Below are 17026 nucleotides of genomic sequence, written 5' to 3'. Positions count from 1 at the left end.
TCCTGGGTCCCGGGCACTCCGCGCTCGAGGTGAGGGCTGCAGGTGTGTCTTAGAGAGCGGAGTGAGCAGAGCGGCCGAGCGTGGGGGTCACTGAGGTCTTGGGGGTGCTGTAGGAGAAGAACAGGGTGACGCGGGCGGAATCGGTCTGCAGAGCGTGTGTGTAGGGACGTCCCGACTCCAAGAGGTGGAAACGGGAAATTCTGGCCCGGGTGTGCGTGTCTCGTGGGGTGTGGGCACTGTTGTAGTGGTCTTACAGCGTGCACCCCACTATGTGTCACATACCGTACTTTCAGGCTGGAGGTTGGCGTCCTCCTCCACTCCTCCTGTTCTTCCCATAAAAATACCAAACCAAACCCGTTGCCGTCGAGTCAATTCTGACTCATAGCGGCCCTGTAGGACAGAGTAGAACTGCCCCATAGGGTTTACAAGGAGCTGCTTCTGGATTCGAACTGCCAACCTTTAGCCGCCGAGCTGTTACCCACTGGTGGAATTGACACTCTGACTCCAGGGTGCCGTCCACTCCAGCGCCTCTCTCTTTTCCAGAAAGCGCCTCAGATCGCCTGTTTCTCTCCCTGCCTTGGGCCACTGTATGAGTGATCAGGGAAGCTTCATGGAAGAGGTAGGATCTGATGTGGGGGAGATAAAAAAAAGACCAAACAGAAGTGGCTAAGCGTTAGGCAGATTTGAGGGAGATGCTTACTTGGAGTGAAACATCCAGGGATAGTGGGAGAAAAGGATGGAGAAAAGTAACAGGCCAGGACAAGCAAGACCCAGTAGGTAGAGTGGGTTGGATGGGTCTGGTGCAGGGGACTGACCCAAATAAAATTATTTTAGGACAGTTATTTTCTAGAGTCACAGCCAGGACTGGGGAGGAGAAGGGACTAGTAGCTGGGAGCCAGTTAGGAGTCTGTCGTAGTCATCTTGAAGCCAGGAGCTCTGGTGACAGAACGGTTAAGCACTCGGCTACTTACCAAAAGGTCGGAGTATCCAGTCCACCAGCAGCTCCAGCTCGTGGGAGAACAGACCTGGCCATCTACTTCTGTAAAGATTACAGCCTAGGAAACCCTATGGGGCAGTTCTCTCTGTCATACAGGGTTGCCATGAATCGGAGTCCGGAATCCACTCACAGCACACAGCAACAAAATCTTGAAGCTGGCTGCTGGGGACCTAAATTGTAATGGTGTTAGTGGTAGGGAAGGATACAAATGACACTGTAAAGAGTCAAAGGACCTGGTGACTGACTAAATTTGAGAGGAAAGAAAGTGAGGTAAGAAGTTCAAGTTCTGGGCAACTGGGAGAGTAGTAAAACACAGAAGTGTAAACCCAGGGAGAGGAGTTGATGGGAGTCGCATGGGGGAAGATGGTTTTGAGGTGATGGCAGAATTCATAATTCAAAATTTACAGTCATTTGGAAATGCAAGATGAGTTTGGAGGAAGGTTTGGGACTAGATCGGGAACCATCTCCATCAAGGTGAAAGATGGAGTCCCAGTGGATGAACTTCCAGAGAGAAATCAGAAGAACGTTGGGCAAACACTGAGTCTTGGGTAGCATCCATGTTTCCAGGGAAAGAGTGGGAAGAAGTCACAGAGCAGTTTCAGTGACAGGAAGAAAGGTTAGTGTCGTGTCACAGCAGCTGCAGTAACTGAAGAAGCAGAAATTGGTCAAAACAATTAAATACTGCAGGGAAGTAAAAATAAGGAGAAAGGGCCACTGGGATCAGAGTAGTCCCAGGTGTATGAGAGGTGGCACAAGCAGAATATCAGGAATTTGAGAATAGGTGGTGGTCATAGATGGCATCAGTAGGTATGAAGGGACACCTGGCAGCATAGCTGTTAAGCATTTGACTACTAACCCAAAGGTTGGCAGCAACGCTGGGAGAAAAGACCTGGCAGTCTGCTCCCATAAAGCTTACAGCCTGTGAAGCCCTATGGACAGTCTCCTCTGTCACATGGGGTTTCTCTGAGTTGGAATCAACTTGATGGCACCTAACAACAACAGGTGTATATTACTCATCCAAGAAGTTTGGTAATGAAAGGAAAACCCAAAATAGACCTTTTTTTTTTTTTGCCAGAGGGAGGCCACGGGATTCAGTAAAGATAGTTTCACATAGAGGAGACGTGTGTGTTTGAAGATGTAGGAAGGAGCTTTTTGAGAGATAGAAGGTGCTCAAGAAAGAGAGACTGGGTAGCGCAGGGAGCAAATTCTGAAAGGAAACAATAGTGAAAGAGGATGTAGGACACCAACGTAAGGTCCTGGAGATAGAGACCTTTCTGTTCTGTTGACTTTACGCTCCGCACTGCCTAGCATGTACCAGGTACTGCAGTCAAGGGAATATGTTCACTGTTCCTTGTTATTCATTTGTCCATCTAGTCAACCAACGTTTATTTAGCACCAACTATTTATACCAAGGAGCCCTGGTGGCACACTGGTTAAGAGCTACAGAGAGCTACGGCTGCTAACCAAAAGGTCAGCAGTTCGAATCTACTAGCTGCTCCTTGGAAACCCTATGGAGCAATTCTACTCTGTCCTATAGGGTCGCTGTGAGTCGGAATTGACGACGATTTTTTTGTTTTATACTAAGCTCTGTACGAAGAGTTGGGGACATACTGTCCCTGTCCTCAAGAAGCTTATAGTCTAGCAAACAGGACAAACAAGTAAACGAAATAGTATTTCAACACAGGACGGGTAAGTGCTACAAAAGAGAGATGCACAGCCAGCTATGGGAGCACACGACACGTGCACGTAACCCCCTGCGGGAGGGAGGGAGGAATTGCGGAAGGTTTCTTAGCGGGAGTGGGATTTAAAATAAGTTTAGGGGAGGAGGTGGAACATTCTCAGCAAACAAACCAAAATCACCTCAGGTGCAAAGATAAGGAGGCAGGTCTTGGTGTGGAAAGGTTTCACAGTTGAATTAGTTCAGCACAGCAGAAGCCTAGGCAGTGAGGAGTGCCTTGGGCAAAGCTGAGGTTGGAGGAGTAGGCGGGGCCAGCACATCAGGGGAGTTTGTAGGGCCTGTTACAGGCATGGGATCACTGAAGGATTTCAGCGTGGAAGCGTCATCATCAGATTTGCATTTTGGAAAGATCGTTGCTGCTTGTACCAATGGCCTTAAAAATATACGTACTGTTTCACCCAGCAATTCTGTCCTACAAATTTATCCTAAGGAAATAATTAAGAACATATGCAAAGCTTCTTATGAGTCATTTATTAACACTAACCTTTACTGACTGCTAACTGTGTGTCAGGCAACTTCCTAGCACTTTACATATACTATCTCATTTAACCCTTACAGTAATACAAAAAATCAGAGATATATTGAACTTCAAAAATAGATTTGGTTAAGTTATGTATGGTCCATCTGTACAGTGGAATATCACGCAGCCATTAAACATCACATTAATAACCACTAGCATTCGCTGAGCATTTGCTGTTTACCAGGCACTGTGCTGAATGCTTTTTATAAGGCTAAATTCCCAGGAGAGAATTGCTGGGTCAGAGTGTGTATATTTTTAAGGCCCTTGGTACAAGTGGCAATGATCTTTCTAAAATGCAAATCTGATGATGACACTTCATGCTTAAACCCTTCAGTGATCCCATGCCTATAGAAGAGGCTAAGTGCTTTTTATAAGGATAATTTAATACCATTTTCAGAACACAATAAGGTAAGTACTATTTTACACAGTAGGAAATACAGGCTTAGAAAGCTTAAATAACTTACGTTGTAAGAGGATGAGGTAGAATTTAAAGCCAGGGCTGTCTGGCAGCTTTTAACCTCTATGCTAAAATGATTTATTATCATTCAAAGATAGCCACATAGAAAATAGACCAGTAGACTAGAATAGAAAACCCCAGAGCATATCCAAATGCTGAGGGAAGCTTGATGTATCCCTGAGGTGGCATTGCAGACCACAGGGGAGAAGCTCACTAGTGAAAACCTGCAAGCAACTTAAACATTCATCAAGAGGATAATGAGTAAACTGTGATACATATATCCTAAACGTTGTGTTAATAACAGAGATAGTTTGCAAAAACATAATTATTGAGCAAAAAAGTAAGAAAGTTATAGAATAACTTACTGTATAATATTTACATGAAACTTTAAAACAGGTAATACCTGCAAAAAATTTGCAACCATCTATGTAGGACAATAAAGCACCAAATTGTGGGTATCTTTGGGAAGGAAGGGAGCCCTGGTGGCACAGTGGTTAAAGCACTCAGCTGCTAACCAAAAGGTCAGTGGTTCGAACCCACCAGTCACTCCATGGGAGAAGATGTGGCAGTGTGCTGTAAAGATTACAGCCTTGGAAACCCTTTGGGGCAGTTCTGCTCTGTTCTGTAGGGTCACTCTGAGTTGGAATCAATTTGACGGCAGTGGGTTTGGTTTTTTTCTGTTTGTTTTTGGCTGGAAAGGAAGAGGAATAGGATTGGAGGAGGATACCCAGAAGACTTCAACTTTGTAATGTTTTGTTTCCTAAAAAAAAACCTGAGGGGAAGAATAATTCACAGAATATGAAGAATGTATAATCTTTTTAAATTACATGTCTGTGCACGTGTGTAGAGAAAAAAGACTGGAAGAATATAGATCCTAAAATGTAAATGGAATCTGAGTGGTGGCATTACAAGTGATTTTTATTGTATTTCTTACAATTCTTCACATTCTCTGATTTTTTTTTTTTTTTTTTTTACAAGAGTATGTACTTACTGTGGTGTCCAGGAGGACTGACAGGGAGGGAAGAATGGCAGTGCAGAGGAGAGTTAACGTGGCAGGCCTAAACCTGCCATCCTTAGAGAGGCCTGCTCACAAGCTGGGCCCTTGGCTGGCATCCGGGATCTTAGATTTCTGCAGGGTTCCCACTGTTCCCTAAGAGATAAGGGTGGCCCCCTGTGCCCAGCCTGCAAGCACTATGGCTTATGCTGAACGCCTGCTTTCCCTCCGGGCTCTGGAATTTTGGTGTGTGCTAGGCAGAGGGTGCCTACGAGACCAGCCTCCAACAAAACCCCGGGTGCTGAGTCTCTAATGGGCTTCCCTGGGCAGCAGCATTGCACATGTGCTGCTGTATTTTCCTTGCTGTGGGAGGAGTGTGCTCTGTGTGGCCCCTCGTGGGAGCGAGAGAGCATAAGGAAGCCTCCCATTTATTCCGTCAGATCCCACTGTCTTTCCTTTATGATCTGTCTGTGTGTCTGTACAGTATTGCTGTAATGAATCTCAGCCATGATCACAACTATAGGCTGAGTCCCGAGTCCTTCTAGCAAACTCTGAATGTGGGTACAATCTTGGGGACCCCTGAATAGGCAGCCACAGCACTCTGGATAGCTGTGGTAGAATGGGCTTGGAGGAGGGTGAGAATGGAGGTGAGGAGACCAATTAGCAGGCTGTTAACATTAAACAAGAAATGGCCAACAACTGAACTAAAGTTGTGGCAGCAGAAATGGAGAGAAGGGAACTACTGTGGGGATATTAAGAACAGACAGTGTTTGGCAACTGACTGGAAGTGGAAGTTGAAGGTGATGGGTCAGGCAAGAATGACTGCTAGGTCACTGATCTGAACGACTGTGGATAATGGTACCATTCACGGAGATGAGCAACAGAGAAGCAGGTTTGGAGGGAAGGACGATGAGAACAGTTTAGGGCATTAGAATTTGAGCGGATTCCACATCTTTGGATAGAAAAATCAGGATGACTTTCTAAGAAGGTTCCCACTGCCTGAATTGTATAAGTTATAAATTATTATCACTAAATGAAATGATTTGAATTTTGAGACCATGAGTTTCATAATGATACTCAAAAGAGAAAAATTAGTATAAAGTATACAAAAGAGAGCAATGCTTAAGCTTTTAGTTGTGTAAATGAGTACTTTTTTTTTCTATTATATGACTATTCATAAAGTATATATAGCCATTGGTTTATGAAAAAAGAAACCCAGGGAATGGAGATAAGCCAAGTAATCCCAGAAATAGGAACTACAAACCTACAACAGGACGGACTAATCAGCACTGGGGCCACACATACCAACCAGGAGTTGTGTTGGTTTATTGTCAAGAAGCACACATTTTTCTTTCTACCTGCTTGTTAAACGTGTGGCCGCTAGGAGTCCCTGGGTGGCACACATGGTTAAGCGCTGGGCTACTCACTGAAAGGTTGGTGGTTCAAACCCACCCAGAGGTACCTCAGAAGTAAGGCCTGGTGTTCTGCTTCCAAAAGATCACAGCCTTGAAAACCCTACGGAGTAGTTCTATGCTGCACACGTGGGTGGCCATGGGTTGCAGTCGCCTCGATGGCAACTAACAATAACAAACCGCTGGGAGCTGAGTCCTCCAGGTGGCCTCATTCATTACAAAATACTCATGAGACACAGTGAAGTTCTCAGAAATGCCAGAAGACCAGGTCAGTATATGTTTACCGGACAATGGGTTACGTAACACTGGCCAGGCAATGCTTTAAAAAAATACTACCTGGAGAGGGAACACCAGTTTGCAAAAACCAGAACCTATGTGAAAGGCTCAAACTTTAAAACAACAAAATAAAAAACTTACTAGAAAACAAATTTAACATAACTGAGAAAAAAGAAGCTCACCCTGAGGAGGAGAGATTGGGGTTGAGTCTTACAGGGAGGAGGCCGAGAGTGATATATTCACAAATGGAAACAAACATGTATCATCGGTTGATAACCAGAGTCAGCAACCTGTGCTGGTCTGAGACAATATTCTTTTCCTTTTTGGTCTGTTAAGACTCTTGCATCCCCAGGAGGGTATCAAAATATTACTCTCTGGCCCTAGAAAAATGTGAGAATTAGTACTGAGAGATACAGTAGAATGTAGTCACTAGCAGTACAAGCTCTGGAGCTAGACTGTCGGAGATCACATTCTAGCTGTGTCTCTTCCTACCCGTATGACCTTAGGAAGTTTCTTAACCACTGCCTCAGTTTGCCCGTCTTTAAAATTGGAATAATAAAAATATGTTTCATACAGTTATTATGAGGCTTAAATAGGACAAAACATATAAAATATTTAGAATAGTGTGCTAAATAAATATATTAGCTAAAGGTAATGTTACAATCCTGTTGTGTGCCATCAAGTTGATTGCGACTCATAGCGACCCTATAGGACAGAGTAGAACTGCACTGTAGGTTTTCCTAAGCCGAAATCTTTACGGGAGCAGATCATTAGATCTTTTCTCCTGTGGAGCAGCTGGTGGGTTCAAACTACCAACCTTTCAGTTAGCAACTGAGCACTAAACAATTGTGCCACCAGAGGTACTTTGTTATAATCCTAGGAAGGTACGGAAAATGAAAATACTAATCACACTGTGTTGTTGCTGTTTTAGGATAAGTTTAAATGTTGTAATAACTTTGGAATCAGGATGTTTGTATATGTTGTCTACAGTGTTTGAGCTTTTCAAACAAATCAAACTACATCTGAAATTGTAGTTGAAACTGCTCAATATTTAAATGCTTAAATTCAATTTTTAAAGTTTTGTTTATTATGACTTTACTAAATTAAATATTAAACAATTACAAATAGTAGTGAGCATAAAAGCTCCTCAGCCATTAACCAACCCGTCAATATTCCCAAGATATTCCCAAGGTGCTTTTCATCGGTGGGCCCCCTGCCAGGAACACGTCGCTCCCATTAGGGTTAGACTCCACTGGCAGTTACTTCAGTAAGCTCTCATTGACACTCAAGGCTCTCCAAGCCTGCTGGGAATTTGGATAGGGGTTCACACAAAGCTTGAGAGGGTTAGATTCTTATGGAAATCCTGAATAAACAAGGCTGGCCTGCGTGCAGATTGAAGCCCAAGGGTGCTGCTAGGTGAATCGAGGGACTTCAGTGCCAGGACTTCTTAGTGCCTCACCAGTGATGTGGCTGAGCTGTCTTCCCCCTGCCTGTTTCTTGTTCTGGTGCCTATCATATCCTTTGCTCTACCTCGTGGCTTCTGCATCCTCGCAGGCTCTGCTTCCTGGTAACTTCAGCTCCCCTGAGCCTCGTGCCCACTCCTATACCTCATGATATCCTTTCAGCTCATCTCCCACTTCTTGTCCTGACATTTCTCAGTTCACATTCCCAAGGAAGGGTGTTGTTTTTCAACCCAGATCACACCTCAGTTTACTGGTCAGCCTCTGGACTGCTGGCCTGCGGCCTCATCAGCGTGGCTGCAGGAGCGAGAGGCAGGGCCACATGGTGCAAACCATGGCTGCCCAGGGCTGCTCCCTCAGCAGTGGCTGTGGATGGGGGTTTTTCCTTTGAAGAGGCTCTGGGTTCTTACTTGACGTGTCTAGTCCACAGAGTCTTTTGCAAAATTGTTAATGCTCTTTGTCCAGTACAGGTTTCCCTTGATATCCAAAAGCAGAGCGTTCCTGTGAAAACTTTCGTAAACTGAAATGATATAAAGTGAAAAAGCAATTGCCATTAGTTTATATGGGAAAAGTTTTTGAGCATTCCCAGGCCCAAAAAATAACCTACCAAATCATACCAAGTAACACATAAAACCTAAAATAACACTAACATATGATAAAAGCAGGAATGCTGATGTGGTTCTGGGAGAAGGAGCTTGACAACGCCACTCCCACTGCTTGGGTGCATGCTGCCTCTTCAGCGGCTCGCTGCAAAGCTAACGCTGAACACTGTTTCCACTTTTCGCTTTTTGTAAAAGCAAAATTCCTCTTTGGATTTCTTTCGTTTAACAAAAATAGGTTCTAATGCGAGTGTTTCGTAAAAGCGAAGTGGTGTAAAGCGAACTTTTGAAACTTTGGGGATACCTGTAATCACTCAGGACATGTTGAATGTGAATTTATAAATACAGTATGAACTTTAATATGTTCTTGACTCCTAGGGACAGAATTCTGCCTCTGGGATCATGCTAAAACAAGTACCATGTGTATCCTAAATAGCAATATCCATGGCCTTCTGCTCTAATTCTGGGATGGGGTGGGGTTGCCTCTGGGCTCGCTTTATTTTCCCTCCGTTTCTGTAGGGTACTGAGTGTGAGGATGCATGCGTTAACTCACTGGTACATGGAGGTTTCTTGTTTCGAGGGTCAGAAAACTACAGAGCAGGACTGGTCTCACCATCTTTCTCCCCGCACCATTCTGCCTCATCAGGACCCTGCCTTTTCTAAAAGGAGAGCCCACAGGAGGGAATGGCTGCTGTGTCTCCAACTGCCAGACACCAGGTGAGGTAGACTTTTGAGCACTTTTCTTTCCCCATCTTGGAGCTTCTTTAACTCAGCCAGGTAGATGAAGGACTCCATGGGGAGTACTTCCTTCCCCTTTGAATTGTAGCATCCTTTAGTGGCCTTTTCTTGCCTTGAACATGTGCCCATTAGCCTGTCACCACGCCCACAGCTCCTGAGGCCTTGGCTTTGAATGGTTTTGCCTAAAAACCAATGGCATGGGTCTCATTGGAAGGTCTGGGGATCAGTGGGCTAGTGGTGGTCCTGACTCCTTTCAGTATGTCCGTGTATGGCCTGAGAATAGGCCCCAGTGTTCCAGGGAATGTTGGGTTAGGCTGGAGATGTGATACATACTGCACTTCAGCAAGGTTACAAGAGTCCTCAAGGTCTTATGTGGATAGAGATATGTGGCTTGACCCATTCCTGCCAAGGACAGAAAGTCTTGAATTCCACAGTCTGGCTTAGACTCATCTAGGGTTTTAGGACTCGGGGTAAAGATGCAGTCTTATAGAATCTTATAGAATCACAGAACATTAGACTGAAATGGAGCCTAAAGATGATCTAATCCAACATCGTTATTTAAGAATTGGTTTTAAAAAAAAAAGATAACTGGTGAAATTTGAATATGATTGTAGATTATATAATAGTGTGATGTTGTGTGCCATCAAGTCAATTCTGACTCATAGCGACGCTATAGCAACTTTATTTTTTTGATTTTTATAATTATACTGTGGTTATATAAGAGAATGCCCCTGTTTTTACAAAATATACACTGAAACATTTAGGAATTAAGGGGCATCAGGTTTGCAACTTACTCTCAAAGGTTCAGGGAAAAAAATTGGAGATGTGTATATAGAGAGAGGCAGAAGGTAAAGCAGATGTGGAAAAAGTTAACATTTGAGGAAGCTGGATGAAGGGTACACAGGAATTCTTTGTTCTGTTCTTGTAAGTTTTCTCTAAGTCTGAAAAAAGGGCCCCTGATATCTAGGGGCTTAGCTGTGAGTCCCGTGGTGTGGAATTACGAGAAGAATGTCATGCTTCAAGTGATTATACCACTTTCCCCATATGTTTCAAAACTGTGTATTGCCAGAACCATTTCCTTTCTATCCCCTCCACATCCTCCTGGGCTGTCATTTTTGTTTATTCATCTGGTCCACGTGAGGGGAAAGGTTATGAGTAAGGGAGAATGTGATTATGCTTTCAGGAACCAGTGACATTTGAGGATGTGGCCGTGATCTTCACAGAGGAGGAGTGGAGGCACCTGGTACCCATTCAGAGGGACCTCTACAAGGAAGTGATGCTGGAGAACTACAGGAGCATTGTCTCTTTGGGTAAGGAGTTAGAATCTGTATTATGTTAATCTGGGGTTAAGGCCTAATAAACTAATGCCTCTTCTCCCCTCCCCTGAGCTCTGAACCAACTGAGAGACAAGATAAAAGAATAGAAGAGTGTGGCTTAGGTGTACATCAACTTAGCATTGGGCAGACTTGCTCACCCAGCCATAGACAGGCTGGACACTCACAGGCTCCCTCGTTCAGCAGCCGGTCCCTGCAACATGCAGGCCCAAAGGAGTAGAGCAGAATGTGTGCTGGATGCAGGGAGCTGATGCTCAAGAGTGGGGAGGAGTGGAGGCCAAGATGCACAGGCCCAGTAGGGTCTGGGCCCATCTTATTGAGGGAAAACTTCTCCTCATAGGAGCCAGAGGAGGGAGGAAAGAAGTATTTCCCCTTAAAAGAGGGGTTGGGGGATGGGAATACAGGGTTGTGAGTCTGTGTTGTTTTATGTTTGTTATTTGAATGTATGTGTGGGAATATTGGGTATCACATTTTTCTCAAATTTAAATCTGCTTTAGTGGTTGTTTATTTTACATCACTCACCAGCTTTCATTTTCTCCCTGCATATTAAAAGTATTATCCATCTGTGTTCACCAGAGATGCATCTGGTTTTGAATATTTGTCTTAAGTACAGTCTGAGATGGCCACAGAAGGCCCTTTGCAGCGATAGAGCCTGTGTGACAAAGGGAAAATAAAGTGCTGCTGCTGATATCAGCTGTTGGTGAGAAAATTGGGCTCCTGTAGGTAATAAGAACGTTCAAGAGCTTCAAAAAGAGCCTGAAAGAGTGCACAGATTTGGAAGCAGCTTAAAATAAGCAGCAGATGGCAATAAAAAGAGTCACACTGCAGATCTCTTAAAAGGCAGGTCAAAAAAGCAAGTGTTAACACTCCTGAATTAGCTTAAACAGGTCAAATATGAAAAACAGAACAGAATTTTCAGGAGACATTAAAGGAGACTACTGAGCCTTTGCCACAAGCTTTGGGTGATGAAGTACTGGCGAAAATAGAATTCCTAAGGTCAGAGACAAAGCCATGGGAGGAAATAGATGTGTCTGATTCATCAGCCGGGGTTAGCATATGACCAGATAAGTAACCCTTGGGTCCAATAAGAAAGTGCCTTTCTGATTAGATAGGAACTTGGTGGGGGGGGGGAGGCAGTGAGTTTATGTTAATGAGGAAGGAACAACTCAGAAAAAGAGGGTGAGAATGGTTGCACAATTTGAAGAATGTATCAGTATCACTAAATTGTACATGTAGAAACTGTTGAATTGGTGTGTTTTGCTGTGTATATTCTCAACAACTACAACAAAATAAATAAAATTTAGGGGAAAAAAGTGCCTTTCCTTTCCCAAGTAAGGACCCTGATACAAGGGAAGTTTAGACTCCAAGTCTATTTCGAGGAGGGGGGTCTGTTTTTCATATAAGCAAAACTGGATAGCTTCACTTCTAGGAATTTATCCTAAGGAAAAAATAAGATTAGCAACCAGCATATACAGATTTGCATGATACCATTGTTTGATAATAGCAAAACATTAAAAACAATCTAAGTATCTGTTAGCCGGGGATTGGTTAAACAAATTGTTATTCCGTACAATGTAATATCATGTAGCCATTAAAATGGTGAAGTATATCTGTGCTAATTGAAATAATGTTTTTCATTTATTATTATGTGAAAAAAATCAAGTTTACACATACCAAGATGAATAGAATGAAAAAAATGATTACCGAGTTTGAAAAGTGATTTTTCTTTTTACTTGTACTTATCTCTAATTTTTCTACAATGAACGTGACTTACATGTTTAAATAAAAACGTAATACTAAAGGATAAACAAACAGACAGAAACAGGCATTTTCATTACACATCTTTTTTGCTCAAGATGATTTTTTTCATTCTCACCTTCTCTGAGCCAAGAACTCCTTCCCCCATCCTACCAGTGCTAAGATGGGAGCTTCCCATTCACTTCAAGTGATAGAATAAGCACATTCATTCAAATGGTTGTTATTAACTTTCTGACCAAGTGCTACTTGTTCTGGGGGCAAAGTTCTCATATTCAAGAACCTCAGTCTTGACTTCCATTCAGAGGCTCCTGCAGTTTATACTCTGCATCCCTGACACGCATGTTCTGCCTTTTGCGTTTTCTCTCTGAAAGACTAAGAGGCCGGGATTAAGCTTTGGAACAGTGATGTACTTTTATCACATACTGCTGCCATGGCTTGTTTCTTTTCCATGAGCAGGACTTCCAGTTCCTCAACCTGATGTGATTTTTCAGTTGAAGAGAGGGGAAGAGGCATGGATAGTTGATCTTCGTGGATCTGAGGAGAGAGAATGTCCAGAGAACATCTCTCTAGGTAATTGAGTGTGAACAGGGCAGGACAGAATTCTGTGGTGTTTTGTGGTGGTTATTTGGGTGTGTGGGGGGAATGTTGGGTATCAGCTTTTTCTCAAATGAAAACTTCTGCTTTCGTGGTTGCTTAGCTTTCATTTTTCCCCCTACATATTAAAGTATTATTCATCTATATTCACCAAATGTTCATTTTCTCAGATGTGTCATGTTGCCCATTCACACTTTGGTATTTCCATTTATTGCCAGCCTTTCCATTGAGCATACTCTTCTAATTATCCTGGCCATGCTCCCAATGGATATCCTATTTTCTGAGATGTCTGCCATCAGTTCTATTCCCTGACTTCCTCGTTCCCCAGTTTGTCTTCCCCTAGAGTGTAAGACCATTTATGAGAGCAAACAATGCAGTGCCCATATATTACTTAGAGATTTATCATAATATCTCTCTTTCCACTGTAATATTTCTCTTTTTTTAGCCTGGGAAAGAAACTGAATCTGTGTTTTCCATTTGTTTCAGATGGGGAGACTAAGCCTGAGATTCAAGATACTTCCGAAGAAGAAATCTCCAAAGGAACATTGAGGGAAAGGCTTGGAAGTAAAGGTCCTCTGTGTCCTAAATTTGAAGTTCATGTACCAGAGGATAGGTTGGAAACAGAGAAGGAAAACCCTGCAGTGGAGACTTGCAAGAAATTCTTTTCCCAGGAGAAAATCTTGCAGCAAGGTTCAATCCCTCCCAAGAAAATTTTCACTAAAGAGAGAGACCAAGAATGCCGTGACTGTGGGAAGACCTTTTTTGACCACTCATCCCTTATCCGCCACCAGAGAACTCACACTGGAGAGAAGCCCTATGAATGTCATGAGTGTGGGAAAGTCTTCAGTCACAGGAGCAGTCTCAGTAGACACCGGATGTCTCACACTGGGGAGAGCCCCTATGAATGCAACGTGTGTGGGAAAGCCTTCTTTGACCGTTCATCCCTAACTGTACATCAGCGAATCCATACTGGAGAGAAGCCCTTTAAGTGCAGCGAGTGTGGAAAAGCCTTCTTTGACCGTTCGTCCCTTACTCGACACCAGAGAATTCATACTGGAGAAAGTCCTTATGAATGTAATCAGTGTGGGAAGGCCTTTAGCCAGAAAAGCATCCTTACTCGACATAAGCTAATCCATACTGGTAGGAAGCCTTATGAATGTAATGAGTGTGGGAAAGCCTTCTATGGCATCTCATCACTGAACAGACATCAGAAAGCTCACACTGGGGAACCTCGCTATCAGTGTAATGAGTGTGGGAAAGCTTTCTTTGACCGCTCACCCCTTACTCAGCATCAGAAAATTCATACTGGAGACAAGCCATATGAGTGCAGTGAATGTGGGAAAGCCTTTAGCCAGAGATGTCGGCTTACTCGACATCAGAGAGTTCATACAGGAGAGAAGCCCTTTGAATGTGGTGTGTGTGGGAAAGTTTTCAGTTCTAAATCATCAGTTATTCAACATCAACGACGTTATGCTAAACAGGGAATAGACTGAATTGTATTAAAGCTTTAGAGAAAAGGACTGCCATAAAATCTTAAGATAGGTCTTCCCTACCTTAAGTTCATCATGTGATTGTTCCATCCATTCTGGCTACTATTCTCCCCTGCTGCCTCTGTTACCAGAGTGTTTGAATAAACACTCTATACTTACTGTCTTATAGAACTGATGTGGAATGCCTGAAATTAGGATATAACTCTAAAGATCCAAAATTTTTAAGAAGTTTGTCAGACAGTAGGATAAATGTTTGGAGGAGATACTCAGACACATTTCTTGTCTGAACATGGGAACTAAGGCCCCAGGTATCACTGCACTTTAAATAACTGGAGGCTACAACAGGAGGGAAAAGGTGAAATGATACCAGAGCAGCACTGTTGCTTCTAGTACAGTTCTTTTTTATAGCTGTTAGTCCCTCTAGGAGCTTTTTAGGGCACTGACCTTGTTATTTTGTGTCCCAGCTTTTAGATATCTTAATACTACTACTAATAATAGCACTTACTGAGAGCTTATTACAGAATAAGCACTCAACTCAAAGTTTTACAAGGAATAGTTTCTTCCATCTTCTCAAACACCTTATTAAGTAGGTACTGTTACTGTCCTCAGGAAGTTTCTGGGTGGTGCAAATAGTGAAGTGCTCAACTACTAACTGAAAGGTTGGCAGTTGGAACCCACCTAGAGGCGCCTTGGAAGAAAGGCCTGGTGATCTGCTTCCAAAAAGTGACAGCCTTTAAAATCCTATGGAGAGCAGTTCTCTTTTGTAATGCATGGAGTCTCCAAGAGTTGAAATCAACTCAATGGCAACTGGTTTGGATTTTTATTATTACACTTATTCTACAGGTGAGTAAAGTGAAGTTTAGAGAGGTTAAATAACTTGCCCAAAGTGACAGAGCTAGTAAAATGTGAAACCGGGTCTTGAATACAGGTGTACCTTCAAAGTCCATTCTCTTTACCATCATGCTATAAGATTTAATATTATAATTTGTGTACATGTATTATCTCCTCAACTAGATTGTAAGCACTTGGAGGTGTGACTTATATGTCTTTGTATCTCACACAGTGCCTTACATGCAATAGGTGCTCAATAAATATTTATCTGAACTAATGACTTTTCTATTTCCCAAGTTCTCTCTCTTCAGAACAACTTTCAGATTTGCATCCTTTCTCTGAATTTTCACAGCCTAGTCTATACCTTTATCCTCCTAGGCTCACATTACTTTAGTAGTCACTTCCTAATTCGAGTTCTTTCCTCTTCATTGCTGAAGAAGAATACACTAAGCAATGGCCAGTAACAAACCCCCAAATAGACAAAATTTCTTACATAAAGTCTGCATGGGTCAATCTGACTTATTCCACCCTCATCACTTAGAACATGTGGCCTCCAAGGTCGTCACTTCGAACATGTGGCCTCCCAGGTCATCACTTAGAACGTGTGGCATCCAAGGTCATCACAACTTGTGGCCTCCAAAGTCATCACTTAGAACACGTGGCCTTCAAGGTCATCACTTAGAATATGTGGCCTCCAAGGTCATCATTTAGAACATGTGGCCTCCAAGACCATCGTGGAAGAAGCTGAAGGATTTTGTGGGATGTTGTTAAAGGCCAGGCTTTCATCACTTCTGGCCATGTCTCATGGCCAGAACACAGCACTGGATACTAGGAAAGTAAACAAGCACCTAAATATTTGGTGAACCCAAATAGTCTCTGCCACCGTTACATTTTGCGTATTACTGTTTGGAGTCTTTCCACATGACCCCTTCCTGCCCATCATTGCCTTACTCAGGACCTAAAATAGCTCCTTGTTAAATGAAAACTTCTCTGAATATTTAAGGTCTGTCTTACCATCATCCTACATTGCTGAACTTTACCTCCTGGTGCCCAAAACTTTTATACTCTGGGCTGAGCCCTGTATTTTTATTTTATTAAAGCTCAGGCACTGGATGACCTTGACCCTGTAAGATGAAGCCCTGAAGAGGACTTGATTCTGAAGGGCTGTCTGGAACCTAGCTTGCCCTGCATGAATCCCAGTGGACCAAGATGCATTTCTCCTGGGAGTTAAAGCTGGATTCAAGAAGCTGGATTGGCAGACCCACCTCTCCCCACCCCATAACAACCCTATTAATGTTTGTCCACCTCTCAAGAGCAGATGAGTAATAGGGAAGAGTACTTTCCATGTGTGAATTTTTGAAGCAACTTGAAAAATAGCAGAGTGCAGAATTTATCAGTGTGGATAATATCTGATATTTTTAAATTATCAAGTAGAATCTAAGATTATTGACAAACTTTGACTGGTGACTGTCTCTTAGAGTTCTGAATCTTCATTGTCTTGTCAAAAATAGAGTCAAGTATTTCCCTAAGACATTTTGTCATTGTCAGCAAGGTGAGACTAGAACAAATTCAGAATTCTAGCAGGCTTGAGTACAGCAATAATTGTGCAAAACAGAGTTAGTACATAAGTTTGATAGTTCTCCCTATGTTTCCTTTTGAAACCTGGTGATCTGCAGAGCATTTTTTTAAAAAAGGAATACTGTTTAGTCTCCTGCTAAAAATGCTGAGGAAAGGCCATTTTACTTTTAATTGATATCTCCCAATATAGCATGCATTAATGGAAGCCTTAAATTTTGAGGTTTTGTCTTCACCTAATGGCCATGATGAA

The 17026-nt window shown here is 42.9% G+C and overlaps 1 protein-coding gene across 4 annotated transcripts; it reads left to right on the top strand.

The window, feature by feature from the left end:
* On the top strand, nt 1–15651 carry ZNF2 (zinc finger protein 2). Of its 4 annotated transcripts, none has more exons than XM_023734320.1 (5): nt 1–42; nt 9100–9170; nt 10375–10501; nt 12740–12853; nt 13364–15651. In XM_023734320.1, the coding sequence occupies exons 2-5, from the start codon at nt 9138–9140 to the stop codon at nt 14368–14370; spliced, it is 1281 nt and encodes a 426-aa protein (XP_023590088.1). In that variant the 5' UTR covers nt 1–42; nt 9100–9137; the 3' UTR covers nt 14371–15651. The 4 variants fall into 4 exon arrangements, with proteins under 4 accessions (XP_023590088.1, XP_012411295.1, XP_023590099.1 ...); XM_023734331.1 differs by lacking the exon at nt 1–42 and adding an exon at nt 295–619; XM_012555841.2 differs by lacking the exon at nt 12740–12853.
* The last annotated feature ends 1375 nt before the right edge of the window (nt 15652–17026 follow it).

The sequence above is a fragment of the Trichechus manatus genome, unplaced genomic scaffold (genome assembly GCF_000243295.1).
Source record: "Trichechus manatus latirostris isolate Lorelei unplaced genomic scaffold, TriManLat1.0 scaffold00004, whole genome shotgun sequence".
Lineage (NCBI taxonomy): Eukaryota > Metazoa > Chordata > Mammalia > Sirenia > Trichechidae > Trichechus > Trichechus manatus.
The sequence above is the reverse complement of the archived record's forward strand: the minus strand, read 5'-3'. Positions and strand labels throughout refer to the sequence as shown.